Source organism: Danio rerio, chromosome 25 (assembly GCF_052040795.2).
Source record: "Danio rerio strain M-AB ecotype USA chromosome 25, GRCz13ab, whole genome shotgun sequence".
Lineage (NCBI taxonomy): Eukaryota > Metazoa > Chordata > Actinopteri > Cypriniformes > Danionidae > Danio > Danio rerio.
The window spans coordinates 24,442,367-24,469,798 of NC_141045.1; the positions used below are offsets into that span (position 1 = coordinate 24,442,367).

The window sequence follows — 27,432 nt, forward strand, 5'->3', positions numbered from 1 at the left end:
GAGTGAATTTTAAAGCATTTTCTTACGGCTCAAAATTAGGTTTCCATTTTCTAATAAATTATCTAAATATTTCAGCATCTACTGTCAGTACAAGCTCCTCTACAACTGAGACTCAAACAGCAGAACCTACAAGTACGTCATTTATATATACAGTTTATTGGAAACGGTTGTGATGGAAATTGTAACTTTTTTCTCAAAATGTCCCAGCAGCCTCTGCTACAACAAACTCTCCATCAACTGTGTCTGCAACATCAGCTCCATCAAGTGAGTTTTTGTTATTTAATGGACTATTGTGTGAACATTTTAATTGGGAAATTATGAGAATTTTTCAGGCTTAAGTAGAGTTGTCGGAATTCTACTGTCTTTATATTAAGACTGTCATGATATGCTGTTTTTGTAAGGGCACTACTTATTTGTTCATTATTTAAATACAATGTTTGTGATTGTGTGCAATTTTGTTTCTGTTTTTAATACATCTATATATTTTAGCATCTCCTGCCAGTACAAGCTTTTCTACAACTGAGTTTCAAACAGTTGAACCTACAAGTAAGTCATAAACATGTACATTTTTTAAACACTGTTTTGATGGAAACTTAGTCTATTTTTTAATCAAAATGTCCCAGCAGTCTCTGCCACAACAAACTCTCCATCAACTGTGTCTCCAACATCAGCTGCTTCAAGTGAGTTTTTTTTTCATGGACTATAGTCAAATCTACATTTATTTATTTATATATTTTAAGTCAAAAGAAAATAGACATTTAGTTACACCTACAGGTAATAGAGAAGCCTAAAACAGTCAATAATATCTCATCACAGTGACAAAACATGAGACTATTGTCACGTTTGCGTGATCAAAACAGAACAAAAAGGTGCAGATCCAAGTGCAGATATTTATTTACAGTGAAACAAAACAAGGTGATCAAAATGCAAAGTAACAAACAAACGACAAAACCAGAAACTAAAACAGAGACAAGGCTCAAAAACAATAACTCTACAAACTAGAATTTAGCAAAAAATACAAAAACAAGATCAGGAATAAAAACTCGGAATAACAGATTTACTGAAAACTGTTAACAAGAAAGACAAGGTAGACAATGTAGACAAACGACGCGATGCAAAACAGAGGTAAAATGGTTGTATAAATAGTCCAGATAATCAACGGTAACACAGAACAGATGAGATGATGGGTCAGTGTAAGTGTTCCGGTGTATGCACGTGGTATGTATGGGATTGTAGTCTTTCTGGGACGCTGTAGTGATAACTGAGTCCTGATGCACTACAGCGCCCTCAGGTGGTCACTGATGGATGTAACAACTATATGATAATGATTTTGAAGAAGGTATTTAAGCAGTTTATAGTTGAAGTCCTATTCTATTCTATTTGTAATACATCTAAATATTTCAGCATCTCCTGCCAGTACAAGCTCTTCTACAGCCGAGTCTCCAACAGCAGAACCTACAAGTAAGTCTGTAAATATGTTGTCTGAACACTATTTCAGAAAAGTTACTACCTGATACCTTTATTACTGTTATGGTTATGTGTTTATTTTATGAACTGTAACTGATCTTGCTGTGCAGAATCATTTCATTGTAACAAAAGTTTCTGTAAACATGTCAACAAATATAAGGAAACTATATTTGTTTTATCAAAATCTCTCAGCAGCCTCTGCCACAACAAACCCTTCATCAACTGTGTCTCCAACATCAGCTGCTTCAAGTGAGTTTTTAATTCATGGACTATTGTGTGAACATTTTAATGGGGAAACGAGAATTTAAGATCCACCTTAATTAGATCTTAATGTAAATTTTAATAATCATTTGACCAGGTATTTCAAATCATACACAGTGTTTCCTGTAGGATTTTTTTCGAGCTGTGGCGGCAGGTCTTACACAAATCTACCAACTACCTATGGCTTTATTTCAATGACAAATGGAGAAATGTCGTGAGTGCAATATTACAAGTCGAGATCGCATTCATGCTTTAAGAGCATGCAAATCTCTTTGCTTGCGCGTCGATTTCCTCTGTTCATGCACAAAACTTCTTGCACGCCCTCAAATATACGCTGCTCAAGCACAGATCTTCTTGTGCGCTCTCAAATAAACGCTGCTGAAGTGTGATTTAGTGCGTTTATATAACAAGTGTGTCTCCCACATTTATAATATTTGCTTGGAAGATTTATGAATGTATTCAATAGACCTACAGAGCGGCATTAATACGTCTTGAAGTAAAGTGAAACAGCATTAAACTCCAGCGAGATAAAGTCATTGTACACAGAACCACAGACCTTTATCTATAAACAAAGTATAACAATGGAAACTGTGTTCATCTTATCTAAAAGCTACGTCGTGTTTGCTGGCCTCACGCATCACAAACCTGTCAGTTAGTTGGTCAGTCTTTCAACACGTCATCTTAAAGGGTTAAACAAATAACGCACAGCACTACTGCGGTTACAAAAAAGCTTGCACCAGGGCCGGAGTGGGACTCCTCTTCAGCCCTGGAGTTTCAAGCCTTAGACCGGCCCACCCTTAGTTAACGACTGACTATATTAAAATAAGGCCATTTCCAATTCAGTTTTTAATGACACTATCACATCTTTTTCTAGAAAACAGAAATTCAAATGTTCAACAATCTTACAGTTTTATATTCTTAACAATAAAACAATAAAAATGACATTAAAAAAAATTATTAACTATTAAGATGAGATTCGAACTCGGGTCGGCGGCGACATAACGCGACATGCTGACCTCTGGACCACAATAGTTTGTAGAATGTAGTGATTTATCTGAGTTGTATCATCAGTAACCTGCAGGCTGCACCTTGGTCACGGGGCTACAAGAAAATAGATAAAAAAGAGCAGAGCTGCAGCAACATAATGAATGAAAAGAGTGAGGCTGTGGTCAAATAAATAAATAAATGAAAAAAGTGTGACTGCTGAGAGCAACAGAGTCTGGAGCTATAGGGACACCGGCCCTCACGGCCAAAAAACGGACCGGCCCACCAGGAATTCTCCCGATCCTCCTGATTAACCAATCCGGGCCTGGCTTGCACTGTTATAATTCACTTACCTTTTACTGTGTTTTGGTGCAATTATAACCTGCTGTTAAAAAACAACAACAACAATTACTGAATGTTATGAATGAGAAGCTGTAATGTAGCCTTGGGGGGATGAAATTTGGATTGGCGCCTTGCCATGGCAGAATGAATGTAGCGGAAACCCTGTTACAGTATCATAGCACAGTGACAAAGTATGACACTATATGATAATGGTTTTGCGCAAAATGCTCATTTTGTAGGACTCAAATTTAAGATTCTATTTTTTAATACATCTAAATATTTCAGCACCACCTGCAAGTACAAGCCCTTCAACAACTCAAACAGCAGAACCTACAAGTAAGTAGTAAATATGTAGAGTTGTCTGAATACTATTGTGTTTATATATGCATTTTATAAATTGTAACTGTTCTTGCAATGCAAAATTTTATAGTAAAAAAATCTATAAACATGTCAACAAGGATAAGGAAAGTGTAATAATTTTTTTATTAAATGTCCCAGCAGTCTTTGCCACAACAAACTCTCCATCAACTGTGTATCCAACATCCACTCCTTCATGTAAGTTATTATTGTGTGATCATTTTAAGGGGAAATGATAATTGTAGGTCTGACTTAATTAGAATTATGTGATTTTGTGCACTATTGTTTTAATACATTTAAATATTTCAGCATCTCCTGCATTTACAAGTTCTCCTACAACTGAGTCTCAAACAGCAGAACCTACAAGTAAGTAATATATATATATATATATATATATATATATATATATATATATATATATATATATATATATATATATATATATATATATATATATATATATATATATATATATATATATATATATATATATATATATATATTGTAGTTCTGTCTGAATACTGTTGTGATAGTGTTGTGGTGGAAACTGTGGCTTAATTTTCCATCAAAATGTCCCAGCAGCCAGTTCCACAACAAACTCTCCATCAACTGTGTCTCCAACATCAGCTCCTTCAAGTGAGTTTTTAATTTATGGACTTTATTGTTTATTACTTATGGACTATTGTGTGAATATTGTAAAGTGGAAATGAAAATATATCCAGCTTAATTAGTGGTGTACTAAAATAAAATGACACATGGTAAAAGTGTTGAACACATGAGAAAAGTGAGGTGTGAAAAGACATGGAAAGCTCAGAGAGCAGCTGAAATCTATTAGTTAAAAAACAACCCTGCCCCATGTCAGTGTAAATGAATATTAGCTGCTTCAGTCCCAACACCTACATGACCAGATGATTAAGATTAAACTAGTGTGGACATTTCAGCAAGACAATGCCAGATTTTCTCACTTAAGATGTCTGTTTTCTTAACATTGGATAACCTTTAACACTAACACTAACATGGTCACATGAAGCATGTCTTAGCCAAACATAGCAACGTTTGGTCTCCTTCGCTGCTTACTGCCATATATGCAGCATTAGCCATCATCATCATTTCAAGCTGGTCTATAAAAAAATATTGACTTTTGTTTGTTCATTTATTAAATTATTTGTCATAAGAATCAGACATTTGCATACAAAACAAATAGATACATTTAATGTAGAAGCCTAAAATGCTAACAATCCGTATCTTATTGCAGTGACAAAATATGAAACTATATGATAATGGTTTTTTTAACAGTATAAATAGTGTTTACATGTGAACAATGTATTTGAGCCGTTTATAGTTGAAGTTATATTTTATTCTATTTTTTTGTAGTACAACATTTTTCTGGCATGCAAAAGTGTATTTTTAGGCATTTTCTTACACTCAAAATAAAGTTTCTATTTTCTTAATATATTATCTAAATATTTCAGCATCTACTGTCAGTATACAAGCTCTTCTATAACTGAGACTCAAACAGCAGAACCTACAAGTAAAAAATATATATGTGGAGTTGTCTAAATGCTTTATCATGAAACCTGTAGTGTATTAAAATTCAAAGCTATCAAAGTTTAGAGATATGTTTTAGTCAAAATGAAGTTTCTATTTTTTTTTTTAAATAAATCTAAAATCTTTCAGCATCTCCTGCCAGTACAAGCTCATTTACAACTGAGACTCAAACAGCAGCACCTACAAGTAAGTAATATATATGTACAGTTTATTGAAAACGGTTGTGATGGAAATTGTAACTTTTTTCCTCAAAATTTCCCAGCAGCCTCTGCTACAACAAACTCTTCATCAACTGTGTCTGCAACATCAGCTCCATCAAGTGAGTTTTTTAGTAATGGACTATTGTGTGAACATTTTAATTGGGAAATTATGAGTATATTTCCAGCTTAGGTAGAGTTGTTGGAATTCTACTGTCTTTATATTAGGACTGTCGTGATATGCTATTTTTGTAAGGGCACTACTCATATGTGAATATCTGTTCATTTTTAAATAAAATGTTTGTGATTTTGTGCAATATTATTTCTGTTTTTAATACATCTATATATTTTAGCATCCTCTGCCAGTACAAGCTTTTCTACAACTGAGTTTCAAACAGTTGAACCTACAAGTAAGTCATAGATATGTAAAGTTTTTTTAAATACTGTTTTGATGGAAACAGTCTATTTTTTAATCAAAATGTCCCAGCAGGCTCTGCCACAACAAACTCTCCATCAACTGTGTCTCCAACATCAGCTGCTTCAAGTGAGTTTTTTAATTCATGGATTATTAAGTGAACATTTAAATTGGAAAATTATAATTATAAGTCCACCTTAATACGAGGTGTTGGAATTTGAAATTTGAAATTTGTAGCTCAATTTTCCATCCAAATGTTCCAGCAGCTTCTGCCACATCAAACTCTCCATCAACTGTGTCTCCAACATCAGCTCCTTCAAGTGAGTGATTTTATTCATGGACTACTGTGTAAACAGTTTAATGTAGGAATTAAAATATATCTAGCTTAATTAGAAGTTTAATAAAATGAAATGACGCACGGGAAAAGTGTTGAGCACAAGAAGTAAGTGATATGTAAAAAGACATGAAAAGCTCAGGCAGCAGATGAAATCTCTCAGTAGTTATTCAGCAACCCTGCCCCTCGTCAGTGTAAATGAATATTAGCTGCTTCAGTCCCAACACTTACATTACCAGATGATGAAGATGAAACCAGGGTGGACATTTAAGCAAGACAATGACAGATTTTCTATTTACAACATTTACAGTACAACTGCAAACGTGTATTTTTAAGCATTTCAGTACTACTCAAAATTAAGTTTCCATTTTCTAATATATTATCGATATATTTCAGCACTCACTGCCAGTGCAAGCTCTTCTACAACTGAATCTCAAACAGCAGAACCTACAAGTAAGTTTAATATATATGCACAGTTGTCTGAATACTTGTGTGGTGAAAACTAAGTCTATTTATTAATCAAAATGTCCCAGCAGCCTCTGCCACAACAAACTCTCCATCAACTGTGTCTCCAACATCAGCTCCTTCAAGTGAGTTTTTTAAACATGTACAATGGTTAAATTCACCTTTGTTTGTTCATTTATTTATTTTTTTTGTCAAAAATAATCTGACCTTTAGTTACGTTTAATACAGAAGCCTACAATGCTAACAGTGAATATCTCATCACAGTGACAAAGCAGGACACTACATGAAAATGATTTTGAAGAATGTATTTAGGCGTTCATATTCTATTCTAACATTTGTTGCAGTATACATTTTACAACATTTACACTACAACTGCAAAAGTCTATTTTTAAGCATTTTTGTACTACTCAAAATCAAGTTTCTATTTTCTAATGCATCTAAATATTTCAGCATCTCCTGCCAGTACAAGCACTTTTACAACCGAGTCTCAAACAGCAGAACCTACAAGTAAGTCACATATATGTTGTCTGAACACTATTTCAGAAAGGTTTAACCGTTTTGGTCATTATTTCGGGTATTTAATACCTGATACATTTATTACTGTTATGTACATATGTTTCATTTATAAACTTTAACTGATCTTGCTGTGCAGAATCATTTCATTGTAACAAAAATGTTTCTGCAAACATGTCAACAAACGTAAGGAAATTATATTTGTTTTATCACAATGTCCCAGCAGCCTCTGCCACAACAAACTCTCCATCAACTGTGTCTCCAACATCAGCTGCTTCAAGTGAGTGTTTAATTCATTGACCATTGTGTGAACATTTTAATTGGGAAGTGATAAGTATAGGTCCAGTTTAAATAGAGGTGTCTATCATGACCTATGATATTATATTTTAGTAAGGGCTTAATTAATTGATTTTTGCACCTTAATTGATTTTGTGCAATATTGTTTCTGTTTTTAATACATGTAAATACTTTAGCATCCCATCCCAGTACAAGCTCTTCCACAACTGAGTCTCAAACAGCAGAACCTACAAGTAAGTAATGATATTATAATTTATGTATATAATTTTAATAATCAGCAGTTCGGGTGTTTCAAATCACCTTCTGAGCAATCAAGTATTAGTATCTGCAATAATAAGAAATATGTTCCTGTCATGATGTCCCAGCAGTCTCTGCTACAACAAACTCTCCATCAACTGTGTCTCCAACATCAGCTGCTTCAAGTGAGTGTTTAATTTTGGACTTTATTGTTTATTACTTATGGACTATTGTGTGAATATTGTAAAGTGGAAATGAAAATATATCCAGCTTAATTAGTGGTGTACTAAAATAAAATGACACATGGGAAAAGTGTTGAACACATGAGAAAAGTGAGATGTGAAAAGACATGGAAAGCTCAGAGAGCAGCTGAAATCTATTAGTTAAAAAACAACCCTGCCCCATGTCAGTGTAAATGAATATTAGCTGCTTCAGTCCCAACACCTACATGACCAGATGATTAAGATTAAACTAGTGTGGACATTTCAGCAAGACAATGACAGATTTTCTCACTTAAGATGTCTGTTTTCTTACCGTTGGATAACCTTTAACACTAACACTAACATGGTCACATGAAGCATGTCTTAGCCAAACATAGCAACTTTTGGTCTCCTTCGCTGCTTACTGCAATATATGCAGCGTTAGCCATCATCATCATTTCAAGCTGGTCTATAAAAAAATATTGACTTTTGTTTGTTCATTTATTAAATTATTTGTCATAAGAATCAGACATTTGCATACAAAACAAATAGATACATTTAATGTAGAAGCCTAAAATGCTAACAATCAGTATCTTATTGCAGTAACAAAATATGAAACTATATGATAATGGTTTTGTACAGTATAAACAGTGTTTACATGTGAACAATGTATTTGAGCCGTTTATAGTTGAAGTTATATTTTATTCTATTTGTTGGAGTACAACATTTTTCTGGCATGCAAAAGTTTATTTTTAGGCATTTACTTACACTCAAAATAAAGTTTCTATTTCTTAAATATATTATCTAAATATTTCAGCATCTACTGTCAGTACAAGCTCTTCTATAACTGAGACTCAAACAGCAGAACCTACAAGTAAGAAATATATATGTGGAGTTGTCTAAATGCTTTATCATGAAACCTGTAGTGTATTAAAATTCAAAGCTATGAAATTTTAGAGATATGTTTTAGTCAAAATGAAGTTTCTATTTTTTTTTTATAAATAAATCTAAAATATTTCAGCATCTCCTGCCAGTACAAGCTCATCTACAACTGAGACTCAAACAGCAGCACCTACAAGTAAGTAATATATATGTACAGTTTATTGAAAACGGTTGTGATGGAAATTGTAACTTTTTCCTCAAAAATTTCCCAGCAGCCTCTGCTACAACAAACTCTTCATCAACTGTGTCTGCAACATCAGCTCCATCAAGTGAGTTTTTTAGTAATGGACTATTGTGTGAACATTTTAATTGGGAAATTATGAGTATATTTCCAGCTTAGGTAGAGTTGTTGGAATTCTACTGTCTTTATATTAGGACTGTCGTGATATGCTATTTTTGTAAGGGCACTACTCATATGTGAATATCTGTTCATTTTTTAAATACAATGTTTATGATTTTGTGCAATATTATTTCTGTTTTTAATACATCTATATATTTTAGCATCCCCTGCCAGTACAAGCTTTTCTACAACTGAGTTTCAAACAGTTGAACCTACAAGTAAGTCATAGATATGTAAAGTTTTTTTAAATACTGTTTTGATGGAAACAGTCTATTTTTTAATCAAAATGTCCCAGCAGGCTCTGCCACAACAAACTCTACATCAACTGTGTCTCCAACATCAGCTGCTTCAAGTGAGTTTTTTAATTCATGGATTATTAAGTGAACATTTAAATTGGAAAATTATAATTATAAGTCTACCTTAATACGAGGTGTTGAAATTTGAAATTTGAAATTTGTAGCTCAATTTTCCATCCAAATGTCCCAGCAGCTTCTGCCACATCAAACTCTCCATCAACTGTGTCTCCAACATCAGCTCCTTCAAGTGAGTGATTTTATTCATGGACTATTTTGTGAACAGTTTAATGTGGGAATTAAAATATATCTAGCTTAATTAGAAATTTAATAAAATGAAATGACGCACGGGAAAAGTGTTGAGCACAAGAAGTAAGTGATATGTAAAAAGACATGAAAAGCTCAGACAGCAGCTGAAATCTCTCAGTAGTTATTCAGCAACCCTGCCCCTCGTCAGTGTAAATGAATATTAGCTGCTTCAGTGCCAACACTTACATTACCAGATGATGAAGATGAAACCAGGGTGGACATTTAAGCAAGACAATGACAGATTTTCTATTTACAACATTTACAGTACAACTGCAAACGTGTATTTTTAAGCATTTCAGTACTACTCAAAATTAAGTTTCCATTTTCTAATATATTATCGATATATTTCAGCACTCACTGCCAGTGCAAGCTCTTCTACAACTGAATCTCAAACAGCAGAACCTACAAGTAAGTTTAATATATATGCACAGTTGTCTGAATACTTGTGTGGTGAAAACTAAGTCTATTTATTAATCAAAATGTCCCAGCAGCCTCTGCCACAACAAACTCTCCATCAACTGTGTCTCCAACATCAGCTCCTTCAAGTGAGTTTTTTAAACATGTACAATGGTTAAATTCACCTTTGTTTGTTCATTTATTTATTTTTTTTGTCAAAAATAATCTGACCTTTAGTTACGTTTAATACAGAAGCCTACAATGCTAACAGTGAATATCTCATCACAGTGACAAAGCAGGACACTACATGAAAATGATTTTGAAGAATGTATTTAGGCGTTCATATTCTATTGTAACATTTGTTGCAGTATACATTTTACAACATTTACACTACAACTGCAAAAGTGTATTTTTAAGCATTTTTGTACTACTCAAAATCAAGTTTCTATTTTCTAATGCATCTAAATATTTCAGCATCTCCTGCCAGTACAAGCACTTTTACAACCGAGTCTCAAACAGCAGAACCTACAAGTAAGTCACATATATGTTGTCTGAACACTATTTCAGAAAGGTTTAACTGTTTTGGTCATTATTTCGGGTATTTAATACCTGATACATTTATTACTGTTATGTACATATGTTTCATTTATAAACTTTAACTGATCTTGCTGTGCAGAATCATTTCCTTGTAACAAAAATGTTTCTGTAAACATGTCAACAAACGTAAGGAAATTATATTTGTTTTATCACAATGTCCCAGCAGCCTCTGCCACAACAAACTCTCCATCAACTGTGTCTCCAACATCAGCTGCTTCAAGTGAGTGTTTAATTTTGGACTTTATTGTTTATTACTTATGGACTATTGTGTGAATATTGTAAAGTGGAAATGAAAATATATCCAGCTTAATTAGTGGTGTACTAAAATAAAATGACACATGGGAAAAAGTGTTGAACACATGAGAAAAGTGAGGTGTGAAAAGACATGGAAAGCTCAGAGAGCAGCTGAAATCTATTAGTTAAAAAACAACCCTGCCCCATGTCAGTGTAAATGAATATTAGCTGCTTCAGTCCCAACACCTACATGACCAGATGATTAAGATTAAACTAGTGTGGACATTTCAGCAAGACAATGCCAGATTTTCTCACTTAAGATGTCTGTTTTCTTAACATTGGATAACCTTTAACACTAACACTAACATGGTCACATGAAGCATGTCTTATCCAAACATAGCAACTTTTGGTCTCCTTCGCTGCTTACTGCCATATATACAGCGTTAGCCATCATCATCATTTCAAGCTGGTCTATAAAAAAATATTGACTTTTGTTTGTTCATTTATTAAATTATTTGTCATAAGAATCAGACATTTGCATACAAAACAAATAGATACATTTAATGTAGAAGCCTAAAATGCTAACAATCAGTATCTTATTGCAGTAACAAAATATGAAACTATATGATAATGGTTTTGTACAGTATAAACAGTGTTTACATGTGAACAATGTATTTGAGCCGTTTATAGTTGAAGTTATATTTTATTCTATTTGTTGGAGTACAACATTTTTCTGGCATGCAGAAGTTTATTTTTAGGCATTTTCTTACACTCAAAATAAAGTTTCTATTTTTTTAATATATTATCTAAATATTTCAGCATCTACTGTCAGTACAAGCTCTTCTATAACTGAGACTCAAACAGCAGAACCTACAAGTAAGAAATATATATGTGGAGTTGTCTAAATGCTTTATCATGAAACCTGTAGTGTATTAAAATTCAAAGCTATGAAATTTTAGAGATATGTTTTAGTCAAAATGAAGTTTCTATTTTTTTTTTTTTAATAAATCTAAAATCTTTCAGCATCTCCTGCCAGTACAAGCTCATCTACAACTGAGACTCAAACAGCAGCACCTACAAGTAAGTAATATATATGTACAGTTTATTGAAAACGGTTGTGATGGAAATTGTAACTTTTTCCTCAAAAATTTCCCAGCAGCCTCTGCTACAACAAACTCTTCATCAACTGTGTCTGCAACATCAGCTCCATCAAGTGAGTTTTTTAGTAATGGACTATTGTGTGAACATTTTAATTGGGAAATTATGAGTATATTTCCAGCTTAGGTAGAGTTGTTGGAATTCTACTGTCTTTATATTAGGACTGTCGTGATATGCTATTTTTGTAAGGGCACTACTCATATGTGAATATCTGTTCATTTTTTAAATACAATGTTTATGATTTTGTGCAATATTATTTCTGTTTTTAATACATCTGTATATTTTAGCATCCCCTGCCAGTACAAGCTTTTCTACAACTGAGTTTCAAACAGTTGAACCTACAAGTAAGTCATAAATATGTACAGTTTTTTAAATACTGTTTTGATGGAAACAGTCTATTTTTTAATCAAAATGTCCCAGCAGGCTCTGCCACAACAAACTCTCCATCAACTGTGTCTCCAACATCAGCTGCTTCAAGTGAGTTTTTTAATTCATGGATTATTAAGTGAACATTCAAATTGGAAAATTATAATTATAAGTCCACCTTAATACGAGGTGTTGGAATTTGAAATTTGAAATTTGTAGCTCAATTTTCCATCCAAATGTTCCAGCAGCTTCTGCCACATCAAACTCTCCATCAACTGTGTCTCCAACATCAGCTCCTTCAAGTGAGTGATTTTATTCATGGACTACTGTGTGAACAGTTTAATGTAGGAATTAAAATATATCTAGCTTAATTAGAAGTTTAATAAAATGAAATGACGCACGGGAAAAGTGTTGAGCACAAGAAGTAAGTGATATGTAAAAAGACATGGAAAGCTCAGGCAGCAGATGAAATCTCTCAGTAGTTATTCAGCAACCCTGCCCCTCGTCAGTGTAAATGAATATTAGCTGCTTCAGTGCCAACACTTACATTACCAGATGATGAAGATGAAACCAGGGTGGACATTTAAGCAAGACAATGACAGATTTTCTATTTACAACATTTACAGTACAACTGCAAACGTGTATTTTTAAGCATTTCAGTACTACTCAAAATTAAGTTTCCATTTTCTAATATATTATCGATATATTTCAGCACTCACTGCCAGTGCAAGCTCTTCTACAACTGAATCTCAAACAGCAGAACCTACAAGTAAGTTTAATATATATGCACAGTTGTCTGAATACTTGTGTGGTGAAAACTAAGTCTATTTATTAATCAAAATGTCCCAGCAGCCTCTGCCACAACAAACTCTCCATCAACTGTGTCTCCAACATCAGCTCCTTCAAGTGAGTTTTTTAAACATGTACAATGGTTAAATTCACCTTTGTTTGTTCATTTATTTATTTTTTTTGTCAAAAATAATCTGACCTTTAGTTACGTTTAATACAGAAGCCTACAATGCTAACAGTGAATATCTCATCACAGTGACAAAGCAGGACACTACATGAAAATGATTTTGAAGAATGTATTTAGGCGTTCATATTCTATTCTAACATTTGTTGCAGTATACATTTTACAACATTTACACTACAACTGCAAAAGTGTATTTTTAAGCATTTTTGTACTACTCAAAATCAAGTTTCTATTTTCTAATGCATCTAAATATTTCAGCATCTCCTGCCAGTACAAGCACTTTTACAACCGAGTCTCAAACAGCAGAACCTACAAGTAAGTCACATAAATGTTGTCTGAACACTATTTCAGAAAGGTTTAACCGTTTTGGTCATTATTTCAGGTATTTAATACCTGATACATTTATTACTGTCATGTACATATGTTTCATTTATAAACTGTAACTGATCTTACTGTGCAGAATCATTTCATTGTAACAAAAATGTTTCTGTAAACATGTCAACAAACGTAAGAAAATTATATTTGTTTTATCACAATGTCCCAGCAGCCTCTGCCACAACAAACTCTCCATCAACTGTGTCTCCAACATCAGCTGCTTCAAGTGAGTGTTTAATTCATTGACCATTGTGTGAACATTTTAATTGGGAAGTGATAAGTATAGGTCCAGTTTAAATAGAGGTGTCTGTCATGACCTATGATATTATATTTTTGTATGGGCTTAATTAATTGATTTTTGCACCTTAATTGATTTTGTGCAATATTGTTTCTGTTTTTAATACATGTGAATACTTTAGCATCTCCTGTCAGTACAAGCTCTTCCACAACTGAGTCTCAAACAGCAGAACCTACAAGTAAGTAATGATATTATAATTTATGTATATAATTTTAATAATCAGCAGTTCGGGTGTTTCAAATCACCTTCTGAGCAATCAAGTATTAGTATCTGGAATAATAAGAAATATGTTCCTGTCATGATGTCCCAGCAGTCTCTGCTACAACAAACTCTCCATCAACTGTGTCTCCAACATCAGCTCCTTTAAGTGAGTTTTTAATTTATGGACTTTATTGTTTATTACTTATAGACTATTGTGTGAATATTGTAAAGTGGAAATGAAAATATATGCAGCTTAATTAGAGGTTTACTAAAATAAAATGACACATGGTAAAAGGGTTGAACACATGAGAAAAGTGAGATGTGAAAAGACATGGAAAGCTCAGAGAGCAGCTGAAATCTATTTGTTAAAAAACAACCCTGCCCCTTGTCAGTGTAATTGAATATTAGCTGCTTCAGTCCCAACACCTAATTGACCAGGGGCCTCATGTATCAAGGCTGCGTACGCACAAAAACTTTGCGTACGCCAGGTTTCATGCTCAGAATCGCTCACGTTTGGATTTAATAACGATAAACTGAATATGGGAATGTGCGCAGCCCCACGCCAGCTGGCGTACGCGTACATTTTTTGTGCGTGTCTGTTTTATTTTCATTGGCGACTCCTAGAGGCAGTTGTGTTAAATTCCTCTCTACAAAGTGTCTGAGCCTTGCAATGGCAGCTGTATGAGACGGGTTCATCTAGCAGGTATATAAGGTTTCCATACCATACAGTTGACCAGCTAAACCTTAAAGCACAATTTGCAGCGGTCTCCTGTTTTCCCAATGTAATCTGAGCTATCTACTGCACGCACATTGCTATAAAGACATTATCTGAAGATGAATTTGCATGCGTGAATCAGAAACATTTCTATTCGATAAATGTGCAAATAAAATATGATGCACAAACTTATTAATGATTCCTACTTGTCTTTCTCGTGATAAAAAGTTGGCAAAATCTGATATGTAGCGGGGGAAAAAAGAAGAAAGAGGTCATCAGACGCTGGATTCGAACCGAGTTCATGCTCGAATGTGTCAAAACATGTTGACATGCGTCTTACAAGGTGCGCCACTTAGACTGTTAAAGTTACTGCAACATTTTACACCTATAAACCACATTATTTCCTTCACTCTTTCCGATATTCAGACCCAACTGTGTTAACCGCATCAGCTAAACTCTCCCACTCTATTTTTTTCTTTTGTTGTTAATTCCGGAGAACAAACTTGCAAATAACACCGCTTTTCTCCGGTCTACCTCCGAAAGCAGCACCTCCAATTCACATTCTGTTCAAAGTTTCTCTTCTTGCTTGCTTTTGTCATTGCTTTTTCGTTGGGTTTTGCCAAAGTAGAGTCATTAGCATATTCATACGGGGGAGGAGGCAGGGAGGGGTTTTGTGCTCGTGCATGTTGCGTTCAGTTTCACGTTCACTCAGATGTACAAAAGAATATGCGTGAGATTCGGCGTACGCAGTGTTTCATATATCTGAATTTTTTTCTGCGTACGCACATTTACAGCTTTGTGCGTACGCAATGTTTTAGTATGATTTCCACGCAAGTCTTCGTACATGAGGCCCCAGATGATTAAGATTAAACTAGTGTGGACATTTCAGCAAGACAATGACAGATTTTCTCACTTAAGATGTCTGTTTTCTTACCGTTGGATAACCTGTAACACTAACACTAACATGGTCACATGAAGCTTGTCTTAGCCAAACATAGCAACTTTTGGTCTCCTTCGCTGCTTACTGCCATATATACAGCATTAGCCATCATCATCATTTCAAGCTGGTCTATAAAAAATATTGACTTTTGTTTGTTCATTTATTAAATTATTTGCCAAAAGAATCAGACATTTGCATACAAAACAAATAGATACATTTAATGTAGAAGCCTAAAATGCTAACAATCAGTATCTTATCACAGTGACAAAATATGAAACTATATGATAATGGTTTTGTACAGTATAAACAGTGTTTACATGTGAACAATGTATTTGAGCCGTTTATAGTTGAAGTTATATTTTATTCTATTTGTTGGAGTACAACATTTTTCTGGCATGCAAAAGTGTATTTTTAGGCATTTTCTTACACTCAAAATAAAGTTTCTATTTCTTAAATATATTATCTAAATATTTCAGCATCTACTGTCAGTACAAGCTCTTCTATAACTGAGACTCAAACAGCAGAACCTACAAGTAAGAAATATATATGTGGAGTTGTCTAAATGCTTTATCATGAAACCTGTAGTGTATTAAAATTCAAAGCTATGAAATTTTAGAGATATGTTTTAGTCAAAATGAATTTTCTATTTTTTTTTATAAATAAATCTAAAATATTTCAGCATCTCCTGCCAGTACAAGCTCATCTACAACTGAGACTCAAACAGCAGCACCTACAAGTAAGTAATATATATGTACAGTTTATTGAAAACGGTTGTGATGGAAATTGTAACTTTTTCCTCAAAAATTTCCCAGCAGCCTCTGCTACAACAAATTCTTCATCAACTGTGTCTGCAACATCAGCTCCATCAAGTGAGTTATTTATGTAATGGACTATTGTGTGAACATTTTAATTGGGAAATTATGAGAATTTTCCAGCTTAAGTAGAGTTGTTGGAATTCTACCGTCTTTATATTAGGACTGTCGTGATATGCTATTTTTGTAAGGGCACTACTCATATGTGAATATCTGTTCATTTTTTAAATACAATGTTTGTGATTTTGTGCAATATTATTTCTGTTTTTTATACATCTATATATTTTAGCATCCTCTGCCAGTACAAGCTTTTCTACAACTGAGTTTCAAACAGTTGAACCTACAAGTAAGTCATAGATATGTACAGTTTTTTTAAATACTGTTTTGATAGAAACAGTCTATTTTTTAATCAAAATGTTCCAGCAGGCTTTGCCACAACAAACTCTCCATCAACTGTGTCTCCAACATCAGCTGCTTCAAGTGAGTGATTTTATTCATGGACTACTGTGTGAACAGTTTAATGTGGGAATTAAAATATATCTAGCATCATTAGAAGTTTAATAAAATGAAATGACGCACGGGAAAAGTGTTGAGCACAAGAAGTAAGTGATATGTAAAAAGACATGGAAAGCTCAGACAGCAGCTGAAATCTCTCAGTAGTTATTCAGCAACCCTGCCCCTCGTCAGTGTAAATGAATATTAGCTGCTTCAGTCCCAACACTTACTGTACATTACCAGATGATAAAGATGAAATTCACTGCCAGTGCAAGCTCTTCTACAACTGAATCTCAAACAGCAGAACCCACAAGTATGTTTAATATATATGCACAGTTGTCTGAATACTTGTGTGGTGAAAACTAAGTCTATTTATTAATCAAAATGTCCCAGCAGCCTCTGCCACAACAAACTCTCCATCAACTGTGTCTCCAACATCAGCTCCTTCAAGTGAGTTTTTTAAACATGTACAATGGTTAAATTCACCTTTGTTTGTTCATTTATTTATTTTTTTTGTCAAAATAATCTGACCTTTAGTTACATTTAATACAGAAGCCTACAATGCTAACAGTGAATATCTCATCACAGTGACAAAGCAGGACACTACATGAAAATGATTTTGAAGAATGTATTTAGGCGTTCATATTCTATTCTAACATTTGTTGCAGTATACATTTTACAACATTTACACTACAACTGCAAAAGTCTATTTTTAAGCATTTTTGTACTACTCAAAATCAAGTTTCTATTTTCTAATGCATCTAAATATTTCAGCATCTCCTGCCAGTACAAGCACTTTTACAACCGAGTCTCAAACAGCAGAACCTACAAGTAAGTCACATATATGTTGTCTGAACACTATTTCAGAAAGGTTTATCCGTTTTGGTCATTATTTCGGGTATTTAATACCTGATACATTTATTACTGTCATGTACATATGTTTCATTTATAAACTGTAACTGATCTTACTGTGCAGAATCATTTCATTGTAACAAAAAGTTTCTGCAAACATGTCAACAAACGTAAGAAAATTATATTTGTTTTATCACAATGTCCCAGCAGCCTCTGCCACAACAAACCCTCCATCAACTGTGTCTCCAACATCAGCTGCTTCAAGTGAGTATTTAATTCATTGACCATTGTGTGAACATTTTAATTGGGAAGTGATAAGTATAGGTCCAGTTTAAATAGAGGTGTCTATCATGACCTATGATATTATATTTTAGTAAGGGCTTTTTTCTTTTTTGAATATCCGTTCTTTTTTAACACAATTTCTGTGATTTTGTGCAATATTGTTTCTGTTTTTAATACATTTTTAATACTCAAACAGTTGAACCTACAAGTATATAACATAGATTTACAGTGTCTGAACAATATTTCTACAATGTTTACCATATTTTTAATGCATTAAATATTTCAGCATCTCATCCCAGTACAAGCTCTTCTACAACTGAGTCTCAAACAGCAGAACCTACAAGTAAGTAATGATATTATAATTTATGTATATAATTTTAATAATCAGCAGTTCGGGTGTTTCAAATCACCTTCTGAGCAATCAAGTATTAGTATCTGCAATAATAAGAAATATGTTCCTGTCATGATGTCCCAGCAGTTTCTGCTACAACAAACTCTCCATCAACTGTGTCTCCAACATCAGCTCCTTTAAGTGAGTTTTTTTTTAAATTCATAGATTATTGTGTGAACATTTCAATAAAAAAATGATAATTATAGGTCCAACTTAATTAGAGGTGGTGGAATTTTGCTGTGTTTGTTTTCTATTATAACATATTTTTGTATGTTAGGGCTCTACTCATTATTAACTTCTGTGATGATTTTATGCAAAATGGTTTAAATGGTTTAATGGTTTTTAATGGTTTAATGTTTTTTTTTAATACTTCTACATTTTATTAGCACCCCCTGCCAGTACAAGCTCCTCTACAACTGAATCTCAAACAGCAGAACCTACAAGTAAGTATTGCATATGTGCAGTTGTCAAAAAAAGATTTATTTTATCTTTGCCATTATGACAGTAAATAATATTTGACTAGATATTTTTCGAGACACTTCTATACAACTTAAAGTGACATTCAAAGGCTTAACTAGGTTAATTAGTTTAACTAGGCAGGTTAGGGTAATTAGACAAGTTATTGTGTAATGATGGTTTGTCTGTAGACTATCGAGAAAAAAATATAGCTTAAAGTTGCTAATAATTTTGTCCCTGAAATAGTTTTAAAAATTTTTTTATCCTATTCTTTTATTCGAGCCAAAAAAAAAAAGACTTTTTCCAGAAGAAAAAATATTATCAGACATAATGTAAAAATTTCCTTGCTCTGTTACACATAATTTGGAAAATATTTTAAAAATAAGAAAACAGTTCGAAGGGGGCTAATAATTCTGACTTCAATTCTATATATGAGCACTATAAAGGTTTAAATTTTTGCTCTTAATGTAAATTGTAAAAAATATTTCTCCAGTTATTTCTAATCATATCTTAGCTCAGTGACAAAAGATTACATATTTGATAATGGTTTTGGGGAAAAAAATGTTAGATCTATTTATAATACATTTAAATATTTTAGCACCACCTACAACTACAAGCCAATCTACAACTCAAACAGCAGAAACTACAAGTGATATATATATATATATATATATATATATATATATATATATATATATATATATATATATATATATATATATATATATATCCCTTGTAGTTTCTGCTGTTTGAGTTGTAGATTGGCTTGTAGTTTCTGCTGTTTGAGTTGTAGATTGGCTTATATATATAAACTGTTTTTGCAATGCAGAATGTCATAGTAACAAAAACATTCTATAAAAATGGGGAAAGCATTATAATAATTATAATTTTTTATTAAATTGTTCCAGCAGCCTCTGCCACAACAAACTCTCCATCAACTGTGTCTCTAACATCAGCTCCTTCATGTGAGTTATTATTGTATGATCATTTTAATGGAGGACTGATAATTATAGGTCCAGCTTAATTAGAGGTGCTGGAATTCTACTGTTTTTATATTAGGATTTTAAAGATATGACAAATCTTATTTTTAAATATCTATAATTTTTTCAAATACAATTTCTTTGTTTTTGTGGAATTGTATTTTTTGTTTTTAACACATGTAAATATTTCAGCATCTCCTGCATTTACAAGCTCTTCTACAACTGAGTCTCAAACAGCAGAACCTACAAGTAAGTTATATATATGTACATTTGTCTGAACACTATTTCAAGAAAGTTTTACCTTTTGCTGTTAATGTAAATTATTTTAAGCATTACTTCAGCTATTTCAAATCACTTTTTATACTGTTCTATAATATATAAGTATATATAAATGATCTAATATTTATATCAGTAATATGTGTATAATTATAACTCTGCATTACAGAACTGCATTTTATATATTGTGTTATTGTAAGCATAAAAACAACTGTTAAGAAAACTGTGAATCTATTTCTTCATCAAAATGTCTCAGCAGCCTCTGCCACAACAAACACTCCATCAACTCCTTCAAGTGAGTATTTCTGTTCATGGACTTTTCTGTAAACATTTTGTCTAAACACTCCTGTTCTGTTGGTCATTAACAAAAAAAAATATAAAGAAATAAACTACATTCTCACAGTTTACAGTCAAATTTATATATTATCGTATTTACAGTTTTACAATTTACAATTTTATTGCATAGTATATAGTTTAAAATTAGTTATATTCCATTAATATTTCTTGTAGCGTATGATATTATTGTATATAATGGGTCTCATTCACAAACAATGCACGTGCAAAATATGCATACGGACATTTTCATGAATAATTCATGACTCATCAAAACTTTAGTACTAAAATGTATTTTAAATGTACGAAAAATGTCAGGGCAGCACAGTGGGTAGCACAATTGCCTTATAGCAAGAAGGCCGCTGGTTCGAGCCCCGTTTAGGTCAGTTGGCGTTTCTGTGTGGTGTTTGCATGTTCTCCCCCTTCCCGTGTGGGTTTCCTCTGGGTGCTCTGGTTTCTTCCCCACAGTCCAAAGATATGCGGCAAAGGTGAATTGAATGAGCTAAATTGGCCGTAGTGTACAGTATGCGTGTGAATGAGAGTGTATGGGTGTTTTTCTATGATGGGTTACAGCTGGAAGGGCATCTGCTGCATAAAAACAGATGCTGGATAAGTTGAAGGTTTATTCCGCTGTGGCGACTACTGATTAATAAAACCAGCGACCTTCTTACTGTGAGGCGACGCACTGCACCACCCTAATTCATAATTTGACTGTTAATAATTTTCTCTGGATAAGTGGTGCTTTGTAGAAAGCCTTTATATAGAGCCTGTGTGGGCATGTTTAATGCCAATTACTAACTTTGTTCACCTTGATGCTAGTGATGGGAAGTTCGGATCATTTTACTGATTCGGATCTTTGAGTCTCGTTCATCTCGATGAACGAATCTTTTTTCGAGTCATTTCGTTCATTTGGTTCAATTTGCCAAAATATTATTAAAATGTTACGAATTGCTTCCAAACACATCTACAACTAGCCCAAAAGGTTGATCACACGACAAATAAGTCATAAATATATTATTATAAGAAGGAGAAAATAATAATTCAATGTTTAACTGCTCTTTTGTATATGAAGGTATTGTTGTGTCTTTGCTCAGCTCACCTCTTTATGTCTTTAAATGTCAGTGGTTCGTTCACGTTACACTAACAGTCACATATAGGGCCCTATCATACACCCGGCGCAGTGTGGCGCAAGGCATGACGCAGTAGTCTTTTGGTAGTTTCAGCTTGGCGCAAGAGTCGTTTTGAGGCGTTGCGCTACGCTGTTTAAATAGCAAATGCATTAGCGCTCATTTTTGCGCCCATAGGCGTTCTGGTCCAAAAAGGAAGGCGTTCTGAGGCGGAACGCTTTCATTAGACCAAAACTAACCCGGTCTAAACTCCGGCGCAGAGTTGCGCCTCGCTTACGCACTGCTTAATACGCAAAAGAGAGCAATAGGCAAATATCTTTAATGTAAATGTTAAGGATTTATATAGTATATAATAAGAATAGATAAAGAATGTAAATATAAAGGATTAAAATATTACAAAACATATTATTTTCTAGCCTACATAAATATGAGAAACCACTGCTTTTTGAGCACATTTTGCTATTATTATTCATTTATTCATTTGCTGGAAATTAGAACTGAATTTAGAAATAGTTTTGAAATGAATATTTGCGCTTTACAAACAAAATAATTTATTTATAGACTAATTGATGTCTGTGCGTAAAGGTTTCCCTGTCCAAGAGCGAAAGTGAAAGTGATCCATTATCTCTCATTCTCACAGCAGATGCTCTGTTTAACAGTTTTCTGTTAAAAAACTGTCAACTGTTAACTGTTTGCTTGTGAAATGCTCATTTTTTCCACCTAGACTTACTTTGCGTCCTGTAAATAGCGAATGCGCTCTTGGCGCGACGCAGCTGACTTTTAAAGAGAATGGGAGATGAGATTCTAATTGGTTTATTCTTAAAACCCACCTATAACTCATTAAGAAAATAAACTCAACCCTTTTAGAACATGCGCCGCGGCGCAAGGCAGATTTCCCGTCCTTAAATTAGCAAAAACGCGTCCTGACACGCCCTGAAAGCGTTTGCGGCCTGCGTTTTGCGCTCTGCGCATGGACCGTCAAAATAGAGCCCATAATCTTAACCAATGTACACAGTCTGAGCCGATTGGAGCCATGATAATTAGTTCACCTTTCATACCCGAGTACTGGAGAGATGAACGTTTTTTTTAGATAGATTTACTAAGGGAAGGAAGAGTTTAACAACAAACTTATGTGTAAATGCACGTGTTGTAAATTACATGAAAAGTTTTTGTGGGAAGTTCAAATATGCATATAAATATGATAAACATATACAATAATAAGGAAATGAGACCCATTGTCCTGAATTTATGAAACCCATTGTGCTGTTGCTATTGTTTAAATGCATCGTAATATTTCAGCACCATCTGCCAGTGCAAGCTCCTCGACAACCGAGTCTCAAACAGCAGAACCTACAAGTAATAAATATGTACAGTTGTCTGAATACTGTTGTGCATACATGGTTGTTTTATAAACTGCAACTGTTCTTGCAATGCTGAGTTTTATCTTCAGCAAAAATGTTTCTTTAAACATGTCAACACAAGTAAAGTTGAATTATTATTTTTTTTTTGTCAAAATGTCTCAGCAGCCTCTGCTACAACAAACTCTCCAGTAACAGTGTCTCCAACATCAGCTGCTTCAAGTGAGTTTTTTCATTTATGAATTATTGTGTGAACATTTAAAATGTATGCGTGAAATTTGTCTGTGGACATTTTCACCAATAAATCAAGATTCCTTAAATCTTCCATACCAAAATGTATTTTAAATGAATGAAAAAGTTCAAGAACATCTTATACCAAGTGAACACAATAAGCTGAGGCCTTATAAACATGTTTAAAGAACTTTGTGTGAAGAACGTTTGTACATTAAATTATATACAATTTCTGTGACTTTAATACATGCAAATATTTCAGCATCTCCTGCCAGTACAAGCTCTTCTACAGCTGAGTCTCAAACAGCAGAGCTTTCAAGTAAGTAATATATGTGTACTGTAGAGTTGTCTTCATACTATTGTAGTGGAAACTGCTACTTCATTTCTTCATCAAAATGTCCCAGCAGCCTCTTCATCAACTGTATCTCCAACATCAGCTCCTTCAAGTGAGATTTTAAAAATTTCTACATTATTGTGTGAACATTTAAATTGAAAAATTTCATTTATAGGTCCACCTTAATTATAGGTGTTGGAATTATACTGTGTTTTCTGACTGTCATAATAACATTTTGTTTGGGCTCTGCTCATTTTTAAATATCGTCATTAAATGTCTATTCATTTTTAAATATGCATTTTCAGATTTTGTGCAAAATTGTTTATATTTTTTTTAAAATGCATCTACTTTTTTAGCATCTCCAGCCAGTACAAGCTCTTCTACAACTGACTCTCAAAGGGCAAAACCTACAAGTAAGTAAAATATATATAGTCTGAACACTACTTCTGTATAGTTTTATCATTTTGCTCTTGATGCAAATTTTAATTATCATTTCTTCAGGTATTTCAAATCAAATCTTAGCACAGTGACAAAATATGACACTATATGATAACGTTTTTGTGCAAAATGCTCATTTTTGTAGTACTTAAATTTAGAATTTTATTTTTAAATACATCTCAATATTTCAGCACCACCTGCAAGTGCAAGCCCTTTAACAACTCAAGCAGCAGAAGCTACACGTAAGTAATGAATATATACAGTTGTCTGAATACTGTTGTGTATGTATTTTATAAATTTTAACTCAAGCAGAATTTCATAGTAACAAAAGAATCTATAAACATGTCAACAAACATAGGGAAAGCATAATTAGTTTTTTTCTTTTTTTTATTAAAATGTTCCAGCAACCACAACCAACTCTCCTTCAACTGTGTCTCCAACATCAGCTCCTTCTTGTGAGTTATTATTGTATGATCATTTTAATGTGGGACTGATGATTCTAGGTCCAGCTTAAGTAGAGGTACTGGAATTCTACTGTCTTTATATTAGGACTGTAAGGACTAAGCTCATTTTTAAATATCCATAATTTTATTATTTTGTGATTTTTGTGCAATTTTGTTTCTGTTTTTAATCTATACAAATATTTCAGCAATCCCTGCCAGTACAAGCTCTTCTGTAACTGATTCTCAAACAGCAGAACTTACAAGTAAGTCATATATATGTACAGTTGTCTGAACACTATTTCAGGAAAGTTTGACCTTTTCTCTCTTAAAGTAAGTTATAATAGTCAGTATTTCAGGTATTATTAATCAATTCTTGAGTATACTGTTTAAAGTTCTCTGATATTTGTATCATAAATATGTGTATAACAACAACTTGTCTTGCGTTGCAGAACTGCATTTTATATGTTGTGTTATTGTAAGCATGAATACAACTATTAAGAAAACTGTGAATCTATTTCTTCATATTTTCTAAAAATTTGGATGCTGTTAGTCCGGCTTCATTTACAATAAAACAAAGAAAAAAAACAGCATTCTCACAGTTTACAGTTAAATTCATATGTTGTTATTTTAACAGTTCTAGCAGTTGACAATTTCATTGCATTGACAGCATTTTTTTATTGGAAAGATAAAACGTTTCACATACAATGGTATGAAAAAGTGTTTGCCCCTTACTGATTTCTCATTTTTTGCAATATTTCTTATATTTGGTTGATTTTTTTATGTTTATTACAATTTAGTATTTCAGATCATTAAACAATTTTTTTAAAATATTAGTCAAAGATAACAAGTCAACACATCATGTAGTTTTTAAATGTAGGTTTTTATTACTAAGGGAAAAAAATCTAAACTACATAGCCTTCTGTTCTGCAGCAGGACAATGATCCAAAGAACTCCAGCAAGTTCACTTCTGAATAGCTGAAGCAAAACATAATGAAGACTTTGGAGTAGCCTAGTCAAAGTCCTGACCTAAATCCAATTGATATGCTGTGGCGTGATCTTAAAAAGGCAGTTCACGCGGGAAAACCCTCCTATGTAGCTAAATTACAACAATTCTGCAAAAAAAGAGTGGAGCCAAATTCCTCCAAACCGCTGTAAAAGACTCATTGCAAGTCATGAAAAACACTTGATTGCAGTCGCTGCTCCTAAGAGTGGCCCAACTAGTTATTAGGTTTAGGAGCAACACTTTTCACACAGGGCTATGCAGTTTTGTATTTGTTTTCACTTAATCTTAAAAACTTTGATTTCAAAACTGCATAATGTGTTTATTTGTGTTATCTTTGATTAATGTTTCAATTTGTTTAAAAATCTGAAACAAAGGTTAACAAAATGCCAAAAAATAAGAAATTGGTAAGGGGCAAACATTTTTTCACACCTCTTTAGTTTATAGTCATATTCCATTAATCTTTATTGCAGTAAATAAAGTTATGGGAAATAATGTCCTTCGCTGAAATTATGGATCTATTTTTATTATATCTAAATATTTCAGCATCTCCTGTTAGTGCAAGTTCTTCCACAACTGAGTCTCAAACAGCAGAACCTACAAGTAAGTACTACAGTTGTCTGAACTTTGTTGTGTCAGTATGGCTTTTTAATAAACTGCAGCTGTTCTTGCAATGCTGAATTTCGTTACATGCAAAAATGCTTTCCTAAACATGTCAACAAAAGGAAGGTGTAATTCTATATTTTTTTTAATCAAAATGTCCCATCAGCCTCTGCCGCAACAAACTCTCCATCGACTGAGTCTCCAACATCAGCTCCTTCAAGTGGGTTTTTTTCATGAATCATTGTGTGAATGTATCAATTATAAGTATATGTCCAGCTTAAGTAGAGGAATTTTACTGCTTTTATATTAGGACTTTTTGCAAGAACACTACTCGATTTTCATTATCTGTTTGTTTTTCAAATGCAGTTTTGTGATTTCGTGCAATATTGTTTCTGTTTTTAATACATGTAAATATTTCAGCATCTCCTGCCAGTACAAGCTCTTTTACAACTGAGTCTCAAACAGCAGAACCTACAAGTAAGTAATATACATGCACAGTTGTCTGAATACTGTTGTGGTGGAAACTGCTACTTATTGTTTGTATTAAAATGTCCCAGCAGCCTCTGCTACAACAAATTGTCCATCAACCGTGTGTCCAACATCAGCTCCTTCAAGTGAGTTTTATTTTTAAAAAAGGCGATTATTGTGTGAACATTTAATTTGAAAAATTAAAACTGGAATTTTAGTGTGTTTGTTTTCTGACTGTCATGATAACATAGATTTTGTTTGGACTCTACTCGTTACGTTACCACAGTTAAATGTCTTTATTTTTAAGTATAATTTCAGCAATTTTGTGCAAAATTGTTTCTATTTTTTAATACATCTAAATATTTCAGCATTCCCTGCAAGTACAAGCTCTTCTACAGCTGAGTCTCAAACAGCAGAACCTACAAGTGAGTACATACAGTATATATATGTACAGTTGTCAGAACACTGTTTAAAATCATATATGAAAATAGTTTTGTGCAATATGCAAATTTGTGTGGTGCCCAAATTTAAGCTTCTATTTTTAAATACATCTAAATATTTCAGTACCACCTGCAAGTACAAGCCCTTCTACAACACAAACAGCAGAGCCTACAAGTAAGTAATAAATATGTAGAGCTGTCTGAGTACTGTTGTGTTTATATATGCATTTTTATAAATTTTAACTGTTCTTGCAATGCAGCATTTCATAGCTACAAAAAATTTGTTAACATGCCAACAAACATAGGGGAAGCGTAATTCTATATGTTTTGCAAAAGTGTTTTTAAGCTATTTTGTAGTA

The 27,432-nt window shown here is 33.3% G+C and overlaps 1 protein-coding gene across 50 annotated transcripts in view; it reads left to right on the plus strand.

Moving 5' to 3' along the window:
* ptprjb.1 (protein tyrosine phosphatase receptor type Jb, tandem duplicate 1) overlaps positions 1–27,432 on the plus strand; it is a 227,501-nt gene that overhangs the window by 58,117 nt on the left and 141,952 nt on the right. The window contains exons 14-85 of one of the 50 annotated variants that reach the window (XM_088651692.1): positions 76–132; positions 211–264; positions 490–546; positions 624–680; positions 1,405–1,461; positions 1,660–1,716; positions 3,340–3,390; positions 3,553–3,609; positions 3,721–3,777; positions 3,991–4,047; positions 5,089–5,145; positions 5,222–5,278; positions 5,510–5,566; positions 5,647–5,700; positions 5,838–5,891; positions 6,302–6,358; positions 6,439–6,495; positions 6,821–6,877; positions 7,107–7,163; positions 7,357–7,413; positions 7,549–7,602; positions 8,435–8,491; positions 8,639–8,695; positions 8,775–8,828; positions 9,061–9,117; positions 9,198–9,251; positions 9,386–9,442; positions 9,853–9,909; positions 9,990–10,046; positions 10,372–10,428; positions 10,658–10,714; positions 11,548–11,604; positions 11,752–11,808; positions 11,885–11,941; positions 12,174–12,230; positions 12,310–12,363; positions 12,498–12,554; positions 12,965–13,021; positions 13,102–13,158; positions 13,484–13,540; positions 13,770–13,826; positions 14,020–14,076; positions 14,209–14,265; positions 16,231–16,287; positions 16,434–16,490; positions 16,570–16,623; positions 16,856–16,912; positions 16,990–17,046; positions 17,270–17,374; positions 17,458–17,511; positions 17,836–17,892; positions 18,124–18,177; positions 18,482–18,538; positions 18,674–18,727; positions 18,973–19,029; positions 19,951–20,007; positions 20,215–20,271; positions 20,555–20,593; positions 23,058–23,114; positions 23,282–23,338; positions 23,610–23,666; positions 23,755–23,793; positions 24,038–24,094; positions 24,311–24,361; positions 24,524–24,574; positions 24,769–24,825; positions 26,109–26,165; positions 26,332–26,385; positions 26,586–26,642; positions 26,723–26,779; positions 27,002–27,058; positions 27,198–27,248. The exons of the other annotated variants lie outside the window; for them this stretch is intronic. Coding sequence (XP_088507818.1) covers positions 76–132; positions 211–264; positions 490–546; positions 624–680; positions 1,405–1,461; positions 1,660–1,716; positions 3,340–3,390; positions 3,553–3,609; positions 3,721–3,777; positions 3,991–4,047; positions 5,089–5,145; positions 5,222–5,278; positions 5,510–5,566; positions 5,647–5,700; positions 5,838–5,891; positions 6,302–6,358; positions 6,439–6,495; positions 6,821–6,877; positions 7,107–7,163; positions 7,357–7,413; positions 7,549–7,602; positions 8,435–8,491; positions 8,639–8,695; positions 8,775–8,828; positions 9,061–9,117; positions 9,198–9,251; positions 9,386–9,442; positions 9,853–9,909; positions 9,990–10,046; positions 10,372–10,428; positions 10,658–10,714; positions 11,548–11,604; positions 11,752–11,808; positions 11,885–11,941; positions 12,174–12,230; positions 12,310–12,363; positions 12,498–12,554; positions 12,965–13,021; positions 13,102–13,158; positions 13,484–13,540; positions 13,770–13,826; positions 14,020–14,076; positions 14,209–14,265; positions 16,231–16,287; positions 16,434–16,490; positions 16,570–16,623; positions 16,856–16,912; positions 16,990–17,046; positions 17,270–17,374; positions 17,458–17,511; positions 17,836–17,892; positions 18,124–18,177; positions 18,482–18,538; positions 18,674–18,727; positions 18,973–19,029; positions 19,951–20,007; positions 20,215–20,271; positions 20,555–20,593; positions 23,058–23,114; positions 23,282–23,338; positions 23,610–23,666; positions 23,755–23,793; positions 24,038–24,094; positions 24,311–24,361; positions 24,524–24,574; positions 24,769–24,825; positions 26,109–26,165; positions 26,332–26,385; positions 26,586–26,642; positions 26,723–26,779; positions 27,002–27,058; positions 27,198–27,248 — 4,056 coding nt within the window. The remainder of the gene's footprint in view (positions 1–75; positions 133–210; positions 265–489; positions 547–623; positions 681–1,404; positions 1,462–1,659; positions 1,717–3,339; positions 3,391–3,552; positions 3,610–3,720; positions 3,778–3,990; positions 4,048–5,088; positions 5,146–5,221; positions 5,279–5,509; positions 5,567–5,646; positions 5,701–5,837; positions 5,892–6,301; positions 6,359–6,438; positions 6,496–6,820; positions 6,878–7,106; positions 7,164–7,356; positions 7,414–7,548; positions 7,603–8,434; positions 8,492–8,638; positions 8,696–8,774; positions 8,829–9,060; positions 9,118–9,197; positions 9,252–9,385; positions 9,443–9,852; positions 9,910–9,989; positions 10,047–10,371; positions 10,429–10,657; positions 10,715–11,547; positions 11,605–11,751; positions 11,809–11,884; positions 11,942–12,173; positions 12,231–12,309; positions 12,364–12,497; positions 12,555–12,964; positions 13,022–13,101; positions 13,159–13,483; positions 13,541–13,769; positions 13,827–14,019; positions 14,077–14,208; positions 14,266–16,230; positions 16,288–16,433; positions 16,491–16,569; positions 16,624–16,855; positions 16,913–16,989; positions 17,047–17,269; positions 17,375–17,457; positions 17,512–17,835; positions 17,893–18,123; positions 18,178–18,481; positions 18,539–18,673; positions 18,728–18,972; positions 19,030–19,950; positions 20,008–20,214; positions 20,272–20,554; positions 20,594–23,057; positions 23,115–23,281; positions 23,339–23,609; positions 23,667–23,754; positions 23,794–24,037; positions 24,095–24,310; positions 24,362–24,523; positions 24,575–24,768; positions 24,826–26,108; positions 26,166–26,331; positions 26,386–26,585; positions 26,643–26,722; positions 26,780–27,001; positions 27,059–27,197; positions 27,249–27,432) is intronic. 50 annotated transcript variants of the gene reach the window in all.